General features: G+C 35.4%; 1 protein-coding gene across 1 annotated transcript in view; it reads left to right on the top strand.

Annotated features, from left to right (window-relative positions):
- The window catches only part of LOC146001708 (uncharacterized), a 74,569-nt gene extending 58,705 nt beyond the window's left edge, over positions 1 to 15,864 (top strand). The window contains exon 8 of the mRNA XM_083139373.1: positions 6,457 to 15,864. Coding sequence (XP_082995499.1) covers positions 6,457 to 6,666 — 210 coding nt within the window. The 3' untranslated portion in view covers positions 6,667 to 15,864. The remainder of the gene's footprint in view (positions 1 to 6,456) is intronic.
- Positions 15,865 to 22,312: the final 6,448 nt, after the last annotated feature.

Below are 22,312 nucleotides of genomic sequence, written 5' to 3'. Positions count from 1 at the left end.
GGGGCAAATCAGCAACAACTTCTCTGCCTTCTTTGAAAGCATTTTGTAGCATTTTCAACGATTCAGCACACGTCAGTCCGTTGGCAACACAAAATTTCAAACAAATTCTTTGCTCGATATTTATCTCCATTCTGGAAATCGCAAGACACTCGTCAACACAACTAACGTAAATGGCTGCTGTGCCTAAACTGATGGATAGATTACTCTACCCCTCTAAATGATCATTCAGTACAGTGCTGCCATCCTACGGACAAAATGAATTCTCGATACTTCCAATGTGGGACTTTTATCAGCCAAATTCCGGGTACTTTTTTTACTGAAGGTAGGTATATCAGATCGGTAAAATTATCGGTAATTTTACCAATAATCCAATACACCGATATGCCAATATCAACTGATATCGATAAAGTATCGATCAATCTGTTCCATCCCTACTCATAAGTAAATATTGAAAAATGTATCACCAAAACTATTAGTTATTCTTACATGTAATCTATATTGCATGCATAAAAGAGAACATTTTGCAGTAAATTTTAAAATTATAGTTAGATTACAAATAATTATTCAAAAGATGGAGGGAAAGTTCCTAATTGCCTTTCTACGTCAAATAATGTTCTTCTTCCAGTGCTGAGATGTTATTAAAATGCCTATGTACTCAAACATGTTCTAATGCGAGTTTTTAAACTTGTAGCATGTCACTGTTATTTTTCTTATGATTAAAATTCATGTACCCCAATTTTGTAAATTTCTAATAAACAGAATTTTGTGTGGAGCAAAACTAGTAGCCTATATTATAATCTCACCATAGTTCTATATATAAGGGAAAGTCAGTAAATACATCACATATGGTTGAAAAAAGTTACTAAAACATAGAAACTTTAAAACCATATTATTACAGGTACATACCCCTTATTTCTCACATAATCTCTACTTATAATGTACAGGGTGGCTCAATAAATCACTTAACACCCCCAGTACAAGGCCACTGTGACATGGGACATGAAAATGGCGATGACCAATCGTTATCAGGCCAAGGGGGAACCACATTGACGTCACCCGCATGGTCGGCAGCCATCTTGATGCCCGCCATCTTGAATTCAACTTCAGAAATTTAAATGGGAAGGGGGTCGTGCGACATATCAAAATGGGCTAGAATTTCACCAGGAATACAACTGTGACATTTGTTTTCACCTAACTTTAATTGTTGCAGAGTTAACAATACCACAAAGTTGTGGCTCAATAAGTCACTTAACACCCCCAGTACAAGGCCACTGCGGCATGGAACGTGAAAATGGCGATGACCAATCGTTGCCTGGCCAAGGGGGAACCACATTGACGTCACCCGCATGGTCGGCAGCCATCTTGATGTCCGCCATCTTGAATTCAACTTCAGAAATTTAAATGGGAAGGGGGTCGTGCGACATATCAAAATGGTCTATATTTTCACCAGGAAAACAACTGTGACATTTGTTTTCACCTAACTTTAAATTTAAGGGCGATTTCCGCATGGGAGAGTGACACGTCCTTTCCTTTTTGCTTAAATGAATATTGTTCAAATAATCGTTAGTATGTGATTATGTGGTATTTATTGTTAGACCAATCACTGAAAATGTCCGGATATTGACTTACCGGTATGTACATATCTTGTAGTATTGGTTGTCATGGGAATTACAATTGTGTTTTGTCTTTACATAAAAGTTTAAAAGAGTGATGATGTGAATTGATCGTGTCAAGAGTAGCATATTTCCTTTTTCACTGATCTGAACGAAAATGCCACTAACACGTGAGGAACGGATTGCCATCATATCGATGTCAGGGGATAGAAGTACGCGTGACATTGCCGCAGACTTCAATAACCGCAACCCTGCAAGACAACCGGTGTCACATGTGGCCGTCAGCCAGTTGCTGGCAAAGTTCCAAGATACTGGATCTGTGGATGACAAGCCGCGACATGGACGTCCGAAAACAGCCACGGATGAGGGTACTGCTGTAGCGTTGTTGGCATCATTTGCAAAGTCCCCAACCCGTAGCACACGGAGACTGGCGCTGGAAAGCGGTGTCAGTACGAGTTCAATTCAAAGGATTGTATGTGACCACCACTGGCATCCGTATAAGATACAGCTGCAGCAGCACCTTAGTGAGGACGATCCAGACAGGCGTTTGCAGTTTTGTGAGTGGGCTATAGCACAACTGCAACGTGACCCTGCCTTCGGTAGCAAGATTCTGTTCAGTGATGAGGCTAATTTTTATGTGTCGGGAGAGGTGAATAAGCAAAATCTGCGGTACTGGTCACCTGAAAATCCACATTGGACAGATCCCAGCAAGATGACGGGAGGCGGGAAGCTAATGGTGTGGTGTGGTACTTGGGGTTCCCGACTTGTTGGTCAATTTTTCATTGAGGGCAACTTACATGCAGAGAGCTACTTGCTTCTGCTACGGGAGCAGATCTTACCATCCTTACTGTCCCGAGGATGGGAGCTATCCTGAATGGTTCCAGCAAGATGGTGCTCCACCGCACTATGGGATGATAGTCCATTAGTACCTGGATCAACAATTCCCTCACCAGTGGATTGGTCGCCGAGTGACTGTGGAATGGCCTGCATGCTCACCTGACCTGCCACCATTGGACTTTTACCTCTGGGGACACCTGAAAGCCATGGTGTATGCTACGAAAATCAGGGATCTGGCCCACTTGCGCACACGCATTGTGGATGCCTGTACTGCAATAACTCCTGAGGTTCTTCAGAATGTGGTAAGGTCATGGGAGAGACGATTACACGTGTGTGTTGCGCAAGAGGGACGTCATACTGAGCATGTGTTATAACTTTGTGGTATTGTTAACTCTGCAACAATTAAAGTTATGTGAAAACAAATGTCACAGTTGTTTTCCTGGTGAAATTCTAGACCATTTTGATATGTCGCACGACCCCCTTCCCATTTAAATTTCTGAAGTTGAATTCAAGATGGCGGACATCAAGGATGGCTGCGACCATGCGGGTGACGTCAATGGGGTTCCCCCTTGGCCAGGCAACGATTGGTCATCGCCATTTTCACGTTCCATGCCGCAGTGGCCTTGTACTGGGGGTGTTAAGTGACTTATTGAGCCATAACTTTGTGGTATTGTTAACTCTGCAACAATTAAAGTTAGGTGAAAACAAATGTCACAGTTGTTTTCCTGGTGAAATTCTAGACCATTTTGATATGTCGCACGACCCCCTTCCCATTTAAATTTCTGAAGTTAAATTCAAGATGGCGGACATCAAGATGGCTGCCGACCATGCGGGTGACGTCAATGTGGTTCCCCGTTGGCCAGGCAACGATTGGTCATCGCCATTTTCACGTTCCATGCCGCAGTGGCCTTGTACTGGGGGTGTTAAGTGACTTATTGAGCCATAACTTTGTGGTATTGTTAACTCTGCAACGATTAAAGTTAGGTGAAAACAAATGTCACAGTTGTTTTCCTGGTGAAATTCTAGCCCATTTTGATATGTCGCACGACCCCCTTCCCATTTAAATTTCTGAAGTTGAATTCAAGATGGCAGACATCAAGATGGCTGCTGACCATGCGGGTGACGTCAATGTGGTTCCCCCTTGGCCTGATAACGATTGGTCATCGCCATTTTCATGTCCCATGTCACAGTGGCCTTGTACTGGGGGTGTTAAGTGACTTATTGAGCCACCCTGTATTTATGGCATCCTGTTCCGGAGCCACAATAACAGTCTCTGGACTGGTGTTTCGGCCAAGTTCATACATCACACTTAACTATTTCTTCTGCTTGACACCTGCCATGTGAACACTTTTTCAGAATTCAAACCATCTTGCTGAATACTAAAACAATGAATATGCTATATATCAATGTTGTTACTCTCATTTGTCTCAGTGGCAAATCACATGAAGTGCTCACTTTTTTAACTCTCAGGTAAGGATTTTAGATAAGGGAATTTTCCCCCGTATTCATCTGTACATGTCAAAGCACCCAAAAAAAGTATTTTATTCATTCAACTTTCAATCTCTCTTTCTTTGTGAGAGTTCTTTAATCAATTTCGTCTAATCATCACTCATCCTCATGTCTGTTGTTACTCTCCTGTTACCTTGATTCATCTTCATGTAACTTTTGAACATTCTTGAGAATATATTGACCCATTTGTGTACTACTTCATGCGAAGAAACACTTGCCGTCATAAACAGGTAGCATTTCTTTATGGATGTACTTTGCACATAGAGAGTCAACCAGTCAAGAAAAAGTAAAGAAATTCACATAGGTCAAGAAGAAATTATGCTTGCGGTCAAGGATTTTTGCTATCACAAAATTGATTGATTTAGTTTATTTTACTTCCTTTTCTGCCCCTTTGGCTAATATGGAAGATGAGGATGAGTGGTGGTAAGATAAGATGAATGAAGGGAGAATCACAAATGTATTGGGATGGCAACATGAGCCCCGCATGTGAGATTATATTTATACTAGCCAGAGTGATGCATTAATAGATGAAGCAAGTCTAATTCTCTTGCTAAATACAGATTCAGTTATCTTAACTGTCCTTTTGGTAGAGGTTTTTAATTAAATGACTATTTGTTTTCTTAATTGCTAATTTCCAGCTTCACCTGACTAGGAGTCGTATAAATAAAAGTTAAGAAAAATGAAAGAACGTCAAGAATATTGGATTTGTTATTTTGGTAGACTTTTTGCTAATAAAATACACACAACACCATGCTACTCTTTGGTTGTACACTCCCCCAAGCACAGCTGCCATTTTCAAAACTGAACTGCACATGTGCAGGAAATTTTTGGCATTTATTATCAAAACTCGTATCAAAGTGGCAACTTACAAAACTATTAACTATTGGTGACCTCCTTACTGACTTTCCATCTAAAGTGAGAATGCAGCCGAGTCGCAAAATGAAGTAACAGCTTTTTTTTTTTTGTCTGCTCTCTATCACCTCTTTTTCTTGAATTTTTGTTATACAGGGTGGTGCACAAAATGTTTCACAAAAAGTTGTCTGAAAGATAACATGATCAAGTCAGAGACTGGTAATTTGGTGACATTTTGAATCAAGCTTCTCATGCATCTTAACACTTACAGTGCTGACCTCTAAGTTGTTTTTTTTTAAAAATCATATCTCAAAAACTAAAAATGTAAAATATATGTATCATACACTGTTGAAAAGTTGGATTCTTCCTCTTTATTTTGATATATGATATGTTACATTATAACCACATGGCTACCTTGGATGTTTCATCATAAATGATATGATATGTACTGAAAATAAAACATTGACAAGTTGGGTCCCATGCAGTGGCGGCGATTGGGTCCCAAAACTGGGGGGGCAAGTACCAAAACTATGGGGCAAACACAGTATATTTCCCTTTGTAGATAAGATTTATCATAGTGTGGGGCCAAAAGTGGCAAAAATGCCCCCCTCGCTCCCCCTAATCGCTGGAACTAGAAAAGGGAAGCAAGCATATCGCTATCAGACAACGACACAAACAGAACCATTATAAGCATTTGCCATCTAGTGGCAGTGTGAGGAAGTATGATGTCCAAACATTAGTCAGGATTGCTAATTCTGTAAATGTATGGCAAATGACCGTTGAAATAAATTTTGAATTCAACTCCGTATATATACGTGATCCGCACACTAGAGAAATTTGGGAACTCCGTATATATATGTGATTAGCACTCTAAGTGTTAAGGCTAAGAAAGCTACAGGTGTGAGCTCGTTTTTTAGTATAAAACATTTCCTTCATGTTTTTTAAATACTGCCCGGGGGCTTGCAAGCAAGTATGGAAACTTTCCTGTATCTCTGCCACAGTTTGTTCCTGTGAAAAATCATCCCACAAGTAAACTGTCCATTGTCCGCCATCTCACAAGTGGCTGTGCATGGGAGTGTGTGTTTTCATCTTTTCCAGTTCTGACTTGTGATGTCACCTAATGTAATTTCCATGAAGTACAGCAGTTGATCGCTGAGTTGCAGCACCGATAGTCCAGTAATAGTCTCAATATAATAACAGCATTTATTTTAAGTAGTTTTCATTTTTCGTGCAACATTTTGTCCTGGTTTCCCAGAACTTACCTCAAGCTTATACCAAGACAAACACACACACAACAAAGAAGAGTGTTGTGTAAGGTTGTGTGTTTGTGTTTCTCTTGGTGTAAGCTTGAGGAAGTTCTGAGGACAAAACATCGCAAGCAAAATAAGAGCCACTTAAAATTACAGTGTTATAGTATTGCACATCTACAAAAGTGGTTATGCGAAGCGTTAAGAAGAACCCAGTAATAGAGGGTTAATGAGATATTTCAATGGTTTGACATTTCGTGTATATTACATTTTGAACACCTATATTAGTACAAGACATGGCATGTGTTGAAGAAAAGTACACCACCCTGTATATTACATTTTGAACACATGTTAGTACATGACATGGTATGTGTGTGATTGAATTCTTCTCTTTACAGGAGAATGACCAAAATGCCAGTACATTCAGTTCCACTGACTTGTGGCCCAGGCTGTTGATGGCACAGACTGACGAATCCAATTCTGCCTTGGGCTTTGATCCCGTTGGCCCCCAGGCCCACAGAGTAGACCCACCAGTGTCTGCAGTGTCTTACAAGGATCCCTCCCTTGATCTCTTAGACTTAACCAACAGTGTCCGGATCCAGCGGTAGGGCTAAGTGCAGAGTTATTTTTACCGTTACATATCCACCGTTCTGGACAATGTACATGAGTTGTTTACATTATTAGATGTGTGTGTCTGTGTGTGCATAAGTATGCAAACATGTGAGCTTCTATGCTCGCATGTGTATTTTGTTTTGTGTGTTTGTGTAGATAAAAAAACATGTTACAGTTAATCATTTGCAAAACTATGACATGGTTTTAAAAATATTGCCTTCTTTTTTGTAATTGATCTTAGTCTGAGATTAGAAGGTATTAACAGTTGGGCATTACAAATATAAAACCTTGAAACTTTCTATTGTCACGTGTTACCATTGATACTAAAAATACGTAGTGGTTCCTATAGATTAACCTCTTAAAAAAGATTTTATTATTGACAATATAGCCTAGAAAACGTTATCTATATACAAATTTTATTACCAAAGATATGTGCTCAATATGTGGGACCATATTATATGCTTCAACAAAGTATAAAAATCCTTAAGTGTTGGGATTAAAGAAGTTCCTAGTAGATAATGTTGGACCAAGTCAAAATATGATTCATAGTTTTGCATATGCAATTTAGTGTTTCATTACATGTGTGAAAAATAGGAAAATGAAAAAAATTATTGTTGATAAGAGATGTTTCAACTGGTCACACATATCTTTTTTTTTCATATCACTTGCGTTATCACTGTTTTGTATTTTGTATTTTTTTGTGTGTTTGATTGTTTAGAAACTTAGACTTTTATTGTAATATCTGCAGTGTTGCTGATGAATTTGCAGATTAGATTCTGCCTAGCACTGCATTTACATTTCAACAATATGATGAGTGTTCAACATGCGAACTTATAAGCTGTTAACAGTTTTCCAGCTGTGTATAAATGCATGGAACTGCATTGCCTTCGCCTAAGAAATAATTGTTATTGTGGGAGAGAACTGGAAAGTTTCACATTCCAGTCAGAAAAATGGACGGACCAGTAGTTTTCAAAAGGAAAAAAGAACGTTGTGCCTTGTGAAGATTAATGTGAAAGTACAAATGTTAATAAAAAAATTCTTCTCTAAAGGCACAAAAATATGTACTGGTTAAAGTGTCAGTATTGAGGACTACATTCGACGAATGTTGCCATGCTGGATAAGGCTTTTCATACGAAATGTTTTTTTGGAGGATATTCCAGTGGATTAAAAAAAAACATTATTTACTTAGGCAACATTTTTTTAATGGTTTGTGTTTTTATAGGTAAGTCCATATATGTGTGTATCTTCGTGCATGTGTGTTTATTTTTCATGTTGTTTGTTTATCACAAGAAAAGTTTAAGATTTCTATGCAAGAAAAGAATATGTTTAAAGGTTCTTACATAAGAATGCATCCGTGTTTGTTAATGCAATAAGAGTAAATCATTTTACAAGTAAATATGTGGCATATGTTCATTCTGTATATACGTACATACATACATTAATATCTTTTTCTCATGTTTTTGTTATGTAAATTGTGCCTAAAGATTGTGGTTGCATAAAGCAGCTCGTGTTCTTGTTATGTCCTGTTTTGCTCACCAATATTTTTTTAAAAAAAATTATGTAGAGGGTTTTCTTTTTTTAGTTAGAATAGATTTATTGCTCTGGTTGTTATTTTCATGTTGCAATACAAAAATACATATAGGATGTAGCTGTACCATAGCAACAAACTTCCACAGTGTGCAGAGGACACGAAGGCAAATGTTGCTCATTGAGGTCTTGTTTGGATGTTACAGACTCTCAAGAGATACAATTTTATCCTACATGCAACCATGTAGTACACATGCAGTGTTGCCACTGATATGTATTTTTTTCTGTTGGGAAAGTGACAAAGTATGGAATGGCCGCACATGTTATTAATCCTGTGCAGTGTGAATGCCTTGGTACAAAACTCACAAAGCATCAAATAATTGTTTCCATAGTACTATTAATTTTATTGTGAACTGACAAAATAAAATGCCTGTGGCAACCATGAATTGGTGATTCAACATTGCAGGATAGAAAATGCCATTTTTATTGAATGCACATGGCACCAAAACGAGATCTCAATAACCAAAACATCATAAAGAAAAGCTTGGCATTCTCTACAAGCTGTGAACGTTTATTGCCGTTGTTCAGTGACATCCTGTATGTGTATGTATATACATATGTTTGAGAATATAGATTATGTTATATGGAAAATATTTATAGTTTTGGTGTGCAAAGGTGCCTACAATTATGTCCATTGGTTTTTTTTTCCTTGAAAAAGCAGTAATTTTTATAAGCCAATTTTGCATGTTGATATAATGAACTTTTTGCAGATGTATTTCTTTTTATTTCATTGTGCCAAGTCTTCGCAGCATTTTAAAAATACAATGGGAATAGGAATTTATTATATGAATTCATACAGCCAACTAATTTAAGTAGAAAAGTTTTTTAAGTTTTTGTCAAGGTCTGTCTCAGAAATTGTAGCCCTCCCCTAAGTTTCTAAAGTACATTGAATGAAATCCCGTATTTCAAATTTAGAATTTAGAATATCAGTGTAGTATTTTAAAATTAGATTTGTTTAAACTTTTATTTTTAAGGTTATTGGTGAGATTATTGTTGTTCCAGAATAACCTTAGGGAGCATTCAGACTGAAGCGACATGTGTCTTTGGAAATGAACCTTTAGAAATTAATGCAACCTTTCACATTGGTCATGCATAGCCTGCAATGACTGGCAACACACGTTGCTTCTCACTTGCATGTCACTCGGTCTGGTCGTCATTGATTGAGAGGAAAGTGTATATTCCAGTACATGCAGCTTGCAGTCATCTGACTTGTCGCATCTGTCTGAGAGGTCTTGCAAAGTGACACAATTTAAATTATATTATTAAAATGAATTTGCTGTATATCAGCAGTATGAGAATACAAGCTTTGTGCTGCAACATAACACACAGTTACTAGTGCTATCAGAAAGAGAAATGTAAAGTAAGTTTAAACAATGCCTTTTTAGTGCACTGGACATAGCTTTGATTTGTTGTAAAATATTGCTTCATTAGCTTTCAATTTGAAATTAGTCTACATATATTATGTAATCATTCTTAATTGTGGCCATCGCTTATTACATCTACTGTTTAAAATAATACAAATTATGTAAAATACATTTAGCAAGCACTCTTGTTACTTTTTGTAGCAACATCAATGCTGAAATGTTACCTATAGAAGAAACAGTACTTGCTGAACATAATTTACATAATTTTTGACCCTTTCCTGGTAGCAAGTAATAAGGAGATGGCATGTCAGCCATGTGTATGCTTGAAACAGTAGCGGGGGTTGGTGGGGGTCATAACCCTTACCCTTTGGACCAGTGTCTTTAAAAAAAATAATAAAAAAAAAATAAAAAAAAATCAAAGGCAGGAAAAGATGGTAAAATTAAAATGAGGGTTGACAACTAAAAAGTAACTCCCCATTTTAAAAATCCTGGGCACGCCACGGGCTTCCGAGCTATCAAGAGCTAATGTCACTCTCGTCTTTAGGGATTGAAGTGCAGAGATGTGTGTGTCCACTAGTTTTTCAGTCTGTGCAGATGAGAGTAATGTTAGCTCTCGAAAGTTCGGAAGAATATCCAGAACTGACCAGACTGATACCCCAATATAATCTCTTTGTAATTTACAAATTTTTATTGACCCCAATATAATCTCTTCGAAATTTACAAATTTTTATTGTTTTGTTATTGATTGCTATGTCAGTGAAATACTCCTAAAACAGTTTAAAGTACATCGGTAACAATTCAAAGTATTCATTTTTCCATTTATTTGAATATCATGTACAATTAGCAGATAGGTATAACAAAAATTATTTTGTTAACAACTCAAGACTCAAACTTCAGTTTTAGCAATGAACATAGTCTAGTCACTAGTCATTGGCAACATACATATTTTTATGCATGTGCTTCTGTGTAAATTTACAGCTAAAATCAATGACACAGCGTGTGAAAATAAAACAACCTAAGAAACAAAGAAGAGGTTTGAATATGAATAAATACAGTGTCTATAATCAAGGTTCAGTGTTTTGTTTAGCCACAGTTTCCACAACTTTTCTGTTGGTTAAATAGAGTGCTAATTAGAAATACAAATGAAAAATTTACTGCATCATGTGCACTATTCATAAAGTTGCTTGCAAAGGATTTGGCACATTGAATTAGTGTTGCTATAATATGATGTTCCTGGCAGAATTGAATTTTTTGTTTTATGTAGCAGTGATAGTGATGTTAATTACATGAAAAATGAATGAGAAATTTGATGATGTAAAATTTATATTATGTATATATTTCTGTAAAAACCTACATTTGTTTACTACTTGGAACTTTCATAGTAAATGAAGATTGATAAATTATTAATATACTTGAGAACAGTATTTGAAGGAAAAATTAATGAAGTATTTTACTGAAGCGCTGTTTTGTAAAAATTTTAAGGGACCAAAATTCAAGTATTACATTTGTATCGAATGGTAGTGGGCCTATGTAAAATGTGATATTTCAATTCATGAGACAGAAACATTGTTAGAGTTAATAATATTGCAGTCATATTAAACAAATGCTTAGCATATGTAAGATATGTTGTATCTCCTATTGTGAAGCTATTATTTTACTAACACAATGTTGTGATATATTGTGGAAGTTGGAGGGGGAGAGGGGGCTATCAACTTTTACAGTACAAGCAGAAATACCTGAACTGAATGTTGTATAGTGAAAAAGTCAAATTTTACCATGAAATATTTTCAGCCTTGTATTTTAAAGCTTATATTTAATTAAATCAAAGAGTGTAAGCTATAAATTACGATATATTATAACTTTTGAGTTACTAGAATTGGCAAGGTATGTTTGTTGCTTGTGCACAACATCCGTTTTATTGAAATATTTATATAACACTAGCATTCATATATTAAATGTTTAGCCAAATTTTGACATGACAGTTCCTAGAAAATATGGAATATTTTGATACAATTAGTTCAGGTAAAAAAAAACTGTCATTCAGTAGAACTGGTTAAAGCTATTTGAATATATGCTGGTTAGAAATTTGCAAATTTTCAGAGTAATATATACACTAAAAACTGTTATTGATATACTAAAAGTGTTAACTGTGTTTCAGGCCTTAACCAAAGAAATCTGCATATTGTTCAACCTTTGTCGAATCTGTGTATATTGATAGTTTATTAACTGAAGTAGGCAACGAAAGTATGAAATGACCTTCTTTTCAAATTTTCAGTCAAGAAACCAAGTTTTATTTATCCCATTTATACCTCAAATTATACTGGTTTAAGTATACTGGTAATTGTCTCCTATCTTATGACACACAGAAATTGAGGCTTGCTTTTTAACACACTAATTTTCATGTACAGCCACGGATACTTCTGGGTTGTAAAAGCATAATTGAATTTCAATGTTGTAGTTACAACCCAGAAGTGTCTGTGACTTTTGTTGTTAACATAATCATTTGCAATGTATTTAAATTTTCAGAAAGAATTATGTTCAAAATTAAGTAAAAGTTTTAAAACCAAGCTTAGTATGTGTTACTCTATATGCATGTGTGTATATTGATTTGGTTAATTTTTCAGATTTTGACACCAAATTTGAATTTTATGCTAGTAGTACATTCCAAAAGCAGAACGATGTGAATTATTTTGTTATGTAAAGCTTATGATACACATTATATATTATGCGTACTCTTCTTTTTACCATATGGAATTGTGGATAGTTATCATCTTGGCCATGGAGTTTGAATTATGCTAATTTTTCCTCCCATGTTAGCATTGTTAAATGTGCGTAAAAAAATTATGGCTGTTGTGTTCTGCTTCTGGTGTAAAATAACTTGCAGTGGTATACTTGTAATGTTAATGACAGAAAGTGTGTTTTTTCGCTCATAAGGTTGTGTTTCTCTACATGAATAAGGCAAGTTGGTTATGTGTCACTAGCAAAATGAATCCTCTAAAACACAGTTGTGATCTTCATGTAAATTCTTAACATCATCACGGTTAAGAGGCATGTTCTATAGTGGTGTAAAACAATTTTCTGCGAGTGTGTTACGATGTGTGATATGAAGAAAGAATTTATAGTGAACTCATACACATGGGATGTGCAAGATACCAGTCATAGTTGGTGAACCATCATGTAAGAAATAAGTCGGAAGTGAAGAGTTCCATTGTCCTAATGAATCTATAGGTGCATTTTATAGGGACTATAAGTGATAAAAAGTGATATTTTTTGTTTACACAGTGGATCCACTTTTACTGAAGAAGGGAAAGATGCATGGAGAAGACATTGTAATAATCATCATGGACAATGATAATTCATACTAGCCCTGCTGATAATGGTAACATACCTAGTTTTTTGCTGTTTACCTGCTGAAGGCAAGAATACATATGGAAAGCACAGCTTGCAACAAAAAAAATGCTTAAAAGCTCAATATTTTTTTCCAATATTGAATTGGAATCATCATTTAAAGTTGATATGTGCCTTTATTCAAATAATTATTCTTGTTTTTGAAACGACTGGAAAAAATATGTCAATAAACAGGAAATAATTTTATGGATCATTACCTGTAATGCCTCTCAATAAACGTTTTGAAGCTTATTGACTGATATGAAAAATAGTACTGTGTTCAAGATTTTCAAAGTCTACACATATGGACATTAATGAACTGTAAAGTGTTTTTTTTTTTTTTAAATAGTAACAGTATTTCAGTTCTTACTAGTTTGTTTCTAGCAGAAACATAAAAATGAGACTTCGAATTTACATGTAGGTCACAACAGTGTTTATTGACGTTTGTAAGTGGCATATAATGCACTAGTGGTCAAAATTGAAATATTTTATAACGCATAATATAAGAAAATTAGTGTGTTCAGTTTTGCATATTTGTAATTTTTTGAATATTTTTTGTTCACCATGATAGTTAAGAGTTTACAGTCATATATTTACATAGAAAATCAGTCATCCTATGCTGTTCACAGTCAATTTAAGATGTGCTAATTTTGACAAAGAACATCACCCGTGTAAAATATAAATTTTGTTAAATTACTAGCAAGATGTACTAGAATTATTGTCAAGTCAAATATTTCAGTCTATATAGAAAGAAAACCCATTGTTTTTAACATTTAGACAAGTAATGTATAAGTGTCATATTAATTCCTCTTTTTTCTTTAAAAAATAGATATTATATCATCAATATTCTAAAAGAGTTCCTTTCTATTTTCATCTTCTATTCAATGACAATAGCTTGGTGGAGCAATATTCATGTTAATATTGAGGTAATTGCAAAGATATAACAGTACTACCTTTTAAAGACATGTTTAAAGAAAAAATTAATCTCGATTTGGAATACATGCGTCCAATCTGTGAAATTTCTAGTCAAAGCAATAGACAGTGAATTTGTTGTCTATTACAATGGAAATGATCAGCATTTGCAAAAGAATACATAAAAAAAGAAACCTGATAAACAACAATCCCCCTCCCCTTCAAAACTCTTATTGAAAAAACAGTAATCACAGCAATTCAAAAAATTGGAAAAAATGTAGGAGTAATGTAGTATTTATATTTGAAATCATTATTGTAGTTTGTGTTTAAACTTGAGGCTAAAGACATTAAACAAGAAAACTTCGCAATTACGGCAGAAGCTGAATCCTTTTGGTTTGTGTTTTGTTTCATGTCCACTTTTATGCACAGATAGGGTAATTGGGACTGGACGTACAGTTTAAAGTGGGGTCGGAACCACTATGTGCCTCCACTTGGTATTGAACCCCTTAATTACAAGGTGAGGACATTGCCACTATGCCAGTGGGAAGACCCAAACTGCTTTTCGTTCATTTGATCAGAGTTTAGGAATTGCTTTTGGTCTATTGGATGAAAAATGGGAAAAAATGAAGTCGTTTGTCTTCAGGGTATGAAGACTACTATCATGGTTGAATTTGTATGTAGTTTTCAATTTGAAACTGTGCTGCAGGCATTATTTTTTTAAAATCAGTCTTAGTAATTTGGAGAATAAACTTGACAAAGTGGGAGAAACTTCGTGATATTCAAAAGTAATTTTCATATTTCAAATTTGTGTATTCAATCCTAAAAATATGCCTCTGTAAATGGTGCCTTATTTGCTTTACTTTTTTTTTAGTTCTTGTAAAGTCCAATGAAATATTGCTGAAACGAGTTTCTTAATCTGCTCCCCTTCTTTATTATTTTGATTGAACAGGTGACAGTTGGAATTTTTTTGCTGTATAACATGTACCTGAAGCATTAGAATTTGAATTATTGCCAGTATCTTGGTATAGGCTTGCTAGTAACTGTTGTTGCAAAGAATATTAATATTTGTTATCGTTTCAAGATTATTAAGAGGTTTATAGATGTTAAATACATAACCAGATTAGTTTATAAAATGTTATAGCTTCTTAGCGTTTTAATTTTTTCAATATTTTCATATACAAAAGGATTCAATATATGTATATTTAGAGCTATAGAGAGATATTTGATAGATATGACTGCTTTTTAAAAAAACATATGTCTACATAAAATATATATATATTATTGCAATTACTAACTAAAAATCCAGTCAAATGTACGTATTTACATTGCTAATGGAAGTGATACGTAGGTCATGTTGAAGGTGATGGTTATGAGTAGCAGGAAACATTCATACTGATCTCTGGAATTATTTAGATGTAAAACTATATTCATTCTAAGTTTATGTATTACAAATTAACTGCTTATTATACATAGAAATAGTTGTAGCAAAATGTTTGAAGGAGAAAAATCGAACGTAAGATTTAATAGATTGACATAAGCTTATTCCATTGTTCTTTTCATGGCCTAAAAATGTGCCAGATTTTGTACATATCATGTACTTTTATGAAGAGTAGTGAAAGGATTATCTTCAAATTTTATTTCCATCTTGTGGATTTGTAGCCATATTAGTTATTCTCGTGAATAGTGAAATCATAGTTGAAGAAGCTTGATGGTAACCAATGCAGTGGAAAAAACTGTACATTCCATTTAAAGAGAAATTATAATCAAAACTTCTGCATGACATTCAAGCTTTTTGTTTCATTCCAATATCACAAGCCTACTTTAAAGTTTGAATATACAGACTAGTTTTACATAGTTATTGTATTATACCAAATTTCCATATATTTTGTCAGTTCAAGTTAAGATTCAGTTTTCGCAAAAGCAAATAAATTGAAATCATACTTCCAAGAAAATAAAATCACCCATTATCAGTGATGTGTTCAAATACATTATACAATGTTTCCTAATTGTGTTGAAAAATGTAGAAATCCGTCAGCTGATGTTTCATGAAAATGTTAAACAAACTGGAAATTCATTTTGACTAATTGAAAATTACTGATGCTTGATTTCCTTTTCCAGTTATGGTGTTGTGGTATTAAGAAATACATTACAAGAGTTGCGTGATGTGTCACATGTGATTGTGTGCTTTGTGCATATTCGTTTTACATATTCGTTTGGTGAATAATTTTATCTCTCTTTCCTTAGAATGTGTCTTAATTATCTGTTCCGTCTTCTTTTTATTTCAATGTAGGGATCTGAATTTCTGGGTATTTTGGTTATATCGAAAACAAATTTGCCAGGATTTCAAAATGATAAAGATATAAAAAGCACTGCTTGTGTTCTGGTATTTATCCACACCAAGTGTTCTGTGATACTGAGTGTTATATTTGAACAGGGTAGATGTATATTGCTATTAGCATTTGCCTATGCATCGCAGAGTCTGTATATTTAAAAAATCAGATGCAAAAAAAAGTGTTATGCATTTCAGGTCATATGTTAGGGAATATTTTCTTGTTCCTCTTTTGTATATAGCTGCTGTAGAATGGTTGAAAATTTTAAAATATATATATATATATATGAAATTCATACATATGAATGTTAAACATTGTGCACTTTGGATGGAAATATAGAAGTTAATTTTGAAGTGTTTACACTCTTATTATTTTTGTGCCTGTGAAACTTCTAGGCTTTTAATACAATGAATGTATTCCAGGTGTTTGCTTAATGCAGTGGTTCCCAAAGTGTGCACCAAGGCACGTGGGGTGCCATGGCTGGCTTACTGGCTTACAGGGGTGCCACGAAATGTTCCAATATTTTCACTGTAATGGCACTTACATGTTACTCTACACATGGTTTTAGATATGTTTGTTCCAAATATGTGCTTATTTAGTACTTTTTACATGTAAAATGTTTCTGAATTTGAAATACGTGTTTATTTTTTAACTTAAGGCAAGCAACCTAACCTACATTAACTGAGCATTGCCTAGGCATAGATAGGCCTACATTCTTACTTGGGCACCGTAGAAAAATCTTGAAACACCAAGGGTGCCGTGAAAAAGTTTTGGGAGCCCCTGGCTTAATGCATTCCTATTGTTCTTGGCCTGGCACCATTAACCTGTGAATGAATGTGATGGTTGATTTTTCCGTACAAATTATATCATGTTCTCATTAGATTCATAAACATATCTGGAAATTATTGTTTATCAGTTGTAGCCTTTCTATCTGCCAATGTCTTGTTCATTTCTCTTCCCTTTTTCTCAAATTCACTGCAGTTTGTACATCCTTATGTCTGTGCCGTTAGCCATACAATCATCTCCATGTATCTGATTGTTAAATTTTATTCATACTACTTCTCTAACCTGGGTATTTTTGGTACCCAAAATTATTATGATTTCGCTTTACGTGGTAGATCTAATTGCAAGCAAACAATGGATTCTCTTAAAAATGAAATTTATTTCATTAGGACTGATTTCTTATCTCAAAACTATGAACTACAGTAACATTCATGTAGAATTTAACCAGCAGGACGTCCGGACGTTCTCCACTAGGATGTAAGAATGCATGCTGGGCAAATATTACAAACAAAATTACTTCATTCATCCGAATTATAGTTGTTTTAAAGCATTTAAATAACAAAATCTTTATTGATTAAACTAATTTTATTAATTTTGAACATTTTCATTGTATTACACAATTGATAGAAATGAGAAAGAAAGAACATGTTGAAATACCAAACTGAAACATATCATCATACATGTGGGTGCAAATTTTCCAGACAGTACTTCTACTGCCCTGTGAGAGGAACTAACTGACGTCTGATTCAAGGAGCAGACAAGGAGTTCACTGTAAAGGCACTGAGGAGTTTAGGTTCAGGCACTTAACCTAGAAATATTAAAAAAATATATACTGTACATTTCAAATTTGCTGGGGTATTTTTTGTACCCAACCTTACGGGTTAAGAGAACTTGTCTCAATGTTAGCTGGGAAAGTGTTTGGTCGAGCCTTGGGGTTAGCGGGAGGATGCTCCTATGGTTTAACATGGTGACACCGAGATGGGGGGGACGTGTTTCTACCAGTTTTGGCTAATTACAAAGATGAGGATGAAAGGTGATGAGATGAAGTAGGTGATGGGACAATCGCAAACACAACACAAGTTCCTTAGAGGATTGTACTTGCCATAGGTCCAGACATCAGAGCCTCGTTAGTCTGCACAATGTAGTCCAAGGTGTACCACATGGAAGGGTCACCTTTTACACCCCAGTTCCTGATAAAAATAAACAATCGGAAACAAATTACTCATATTATAAAAGAAATACAAAAGCAAATTTTGAGGAGAATAGAAAAATATTCCAATATACTTGTACTTCTCTTCTTCCATTTTTGGCTATTCGTGAAGATGAGAATGAGTGATGATATGAAATTTATGAAGGGACACTCTCAAAGATCACCCATGCGCAGGCTGGGACACAACCTGGCAACTTGGGTGACAAGATAGAAAGTCAACTACGATCTGGCATATTACAACTAGTGGCAATGCATGTTGTCACTGAATGGGTTGACACAGGTGTGGTGGGGGGGAGCTAATGTGGTTTATGGCTGTGATATTCTAGAAGCAGCAATGTTTTATGTGTTAAAATATGAAAAATATAGCCCCTACAAACTAAAAGATACCTTAAGTAATTATTAGGCACGTTATCATACATTTATGGTAATTTAAATGGTAAATGTACTTGGAGAAAGCCAATTTTAAGCTTGTAATTGTGCATTTTCCTCCTGTACAAAATTGAATGGAACTTCATTGTAACAGGGAGGGCTCACGTGTGCGTCGCTTCTTCAAAAGATACAATCGTACACCAACTGCTTGCATTTCCTCATTTTTCTTGGCTCCTCTATCGGTCATTAATGGTAGATTAGGTAATGTGAGGAGAATTCATTGAAGGTAAAATGCCAATTATAAAACTTTTTTATAATTGGAAGTCCTAGCAATTTTTCACATTGGAAATTTCTTTCACAAAAATGGTCCAACAAACTGTACTGTTTTCAGGTTTAAACAGGTCCTTAAATTTTAATTGCGCAACCCACAAAGCACAAACAATAGAATATTTTTGGAATTGTGAAAAATTATATTCTTACTGTTTCTTTAATTATTTTTACACATTGCAATACCATACTCTAGGCATTTCATATACAGTAACACCCTCAATCATACTAGTCAGAAATAAAAGAAAAAGGTTTTTCAAAAGTATAAACAACATTTCAAAACCGTAAACATATTTCCTTCCATCTGGTTCTTATTTGTGCTGTGACGTCAGACAAACACTACATGCAAAAGGAGGTGTGTTTGACTGCAGTGTCTTTCCTTTTAGTAATCTTGGAAAGAGCCATGAGGCTGGCCTCATCTTGTATATTACAGATGTGCAAGCCCCTGAAATTACACTTCCCGCATGAAGTATGCGAGATGTTACGGGACCAGCTGAGGCCCTCACATGCGAAGATCGAGTACCGGGCAGGGATAGAAATTTGTGGTAATTATCACAAAATCTAAAATTTCAGTTTTCATGTATTATACATGATTTAATGAAATTATAAATAAAAAAAATATTTCTCCTCCATGGCTGTTTAGTCTAAGGTAGGGACCTGTAATGTAAAGGGGAAGTTGATATACGCCATATTGAGAAATGTTACCTACTATAGCCTGACAAGTTAAGTCCCGATATGCACAGATCGCTGCGGAGCAGTTCCTATTACATCATCCTCCCCACCACTCTTCTACCTACTAGTACTAGTCTGGCCTTGAGAGTACGAGTGGTGCCAACTCAGCAAAATTAAGCTAAAACAAATATGACAAACAATTTTTACTGTGTAGATTGATCCACGTCGAAAATCGTAAAAAAATCATTGCACGAAAATGTTCGAGTTAATTCCATTTTATTGTTGTCGCGCAATCTCCAAGGCAACATAAACAACACAAATCAAGCTATTGACAAAACATTTGAAGTACGTTATGGTCAATAATGCCAGACGATTCTGTGCAAACGTCAAATCGTGCCTAACTTCAATCAGTGTTGCCAAGGCTCAAAATATAAATAGTGGCCCTCGTAACGAAAATAAATGCCTGAACTTCCGGGCTCTAGTTATGTAATATGTTGGAAGATATGCATTGGGCCCCTTATATGGGGGTCAAATGAGAAATGGATGGGCCCGGGCCGCTCTGCCCCTCCCTCCCTGTTTCAGCACTGGTGGTGATGTGATATATATACAGGGTGATTGGAAATTCGACCTATTCCTGGAAAGGGGTAATACTAGAGCACATTTACAACAAATTTGACCCTATCCACCGGGGGTCGGAAATCAATGGGTTTCGAGTTATTGCAGTTTGTAGATTTTCGTGACATATTCCGACTTGCGACAAAAAAACAATAATTTTGAAAAAAACTACTACACCCTGGGCACTTAATTGACACGTTGCAAACAGCTGACGAATGAGTGACTACTGGCAAAAAAATTCATGCCCAAAATTACCATACCCACAGAAAGAAACAGTCATTGGAGCACACGTCATGAAGAAATTTGGAAATTATCGTTTAAATCTAAGAGGATTACTCGATAAAATGGTAACTCACTTAGCGTAAAAATTACGGAAAAAAACTTCGTTTCATAAGCTCTCCAAAAAGATACAAATGTTGTCAACTGGCACACGGGGCTGGGGGAAAAATCTGAATAAAAAACGGAGAAGGCGCGTTGTAGACTTCTTTGTAAAGTGTGTGTGTTTACATATGTGTGTGGGGGGTGAGCATCGTAAATGCAATTTTAGAACAACAAACATGGGTTTCCTGTTCTATAATACAAAATTTGCACACACAGTTTTTATTTAAGCTATATACAGATATTTATAATTTTATGGTTATTTTAAATATATGATTTTTAAACCTGTTGTAAATCTTTGTTCTCATTCTTGTCTCGGTCTTGACTCAAAAGTTGGTCAAAGTTTATTTTAGGTCCAGTTTATGTTTAGATAGGCTAATCAGGACAGGATCTAAGTTTAAATTGGGATTGGAACCACCAGTGGTGGTGATTAGGGGATGCATGTGGGACACTTGCACCGCCCATTTTCCCACTTTTGCACCCACACTATGCTAAACCTTATCTACCAAGGGAAAGTAAATTGTCCATAACACCCTCCCCGTTTTGGAACCCAATCGACGCCACTGGGAACCACTGTATATGTGCCTCTTTCCTGAATCGATCTAAGGACTGCTTGAGGGATGAAGAGACTCTTTATTTTGCCTCAAGTCACGAAATATATAGTATAAACAATGGATCAAGAAAGTGTGGGGCGTTACCCCCACACCCCCTATACGCCTTCATGGTGTGGTGCTATGCACAGGGGAACACTTTACTTTACTTTTATCTGTTTCGAAAGTATTAAAAATCCACATCTTTTGTGACAAAGAGGGGTGAAAGAAAATTTTGACCAAGAGTGACTTGAAAAATGAATTTTTGTTATTAAATAGTTAGTGTGTTTTACTATCTTATGGTTTTATGGAAGTTAGAAAACAAAATAACATGCTCTCTCTACCGTCCTTGATGTCCGTGATCATGTGATGCTTCAGTCTCATTTGAGACTAACAACTTTCTGGCATCAGGGAATTGCATTAAAATGCAAGAACAGTCACTTATATTTCTCCATTTCACCGTAATTGTGTAGAAGAACGTTGCATGACCACATGCCTAAATTGTCAAAATTAGGCATAGGCATGTATTTAGTTGTTAAGTTTTGAACATTTAATACTTTCACGACTTGATAACATTTTAGAGCATGTTAAAATTTTGCCATGATTCCCTACTCTTTTTCTGTTAAAAAGGATCTTTCTCATTTACTCATTCCGATGTAACTTTTATTTCCTGAAACTTATTGGACAAAAATTTCAAATTTCAAACTTTACTGTATAGTTTCGATAAAATGTAACAAATATTTGAAGGGCTCGGGTGTAAAACATGGTAAGTGACATTTTGGTCATTTTTGAGTTACAAGGTTAAATGTTGCCACCCTTCAACTTTCGAGTGAAATTGCCATGCCATACAATTTGCATTGGACGTAGTGAAGCCTTCTGAAATTGATAAACACAACACGAAAACAATTTATCTGCAGCAGAGCATCTACTAATCTTTTTTCTTAATGAACTCAGAAATGACCAAAATGTCACTTAAGCTCTTTATTTTGTAGTGGAAGTATATAGTGTCTGAAAATTCCATTTGAAAAATTCGAAAGTGAAGCAGGGGTTTATCCAGGTTTTTTCCCTTGCGGGGGTGTTGGAAAATTTTTTGGGGGTTGTAAGTTTGGGGAAGGTAA

Source organism: Lepisma saccharinum, chromosome 17 (assembly GCF_977018435.1).
Source record: "Lepisma saccharinum chromosome 17, izLepSacc3.1, whole genome shotgun sequence".
In the NCBI taxonomy this organism is placed as follows: domain Eukaryota; kingdom Metazoa; phylum Arthropoda; class Insecta; order Zygentoma; family Lepismatidae; genus Lepisma; species Lepisma saccharinum.
Note: the sequence above shows the minus strand (reverse complement) of the source record. Positions and strands in the feature narration are given on the sequence as shown.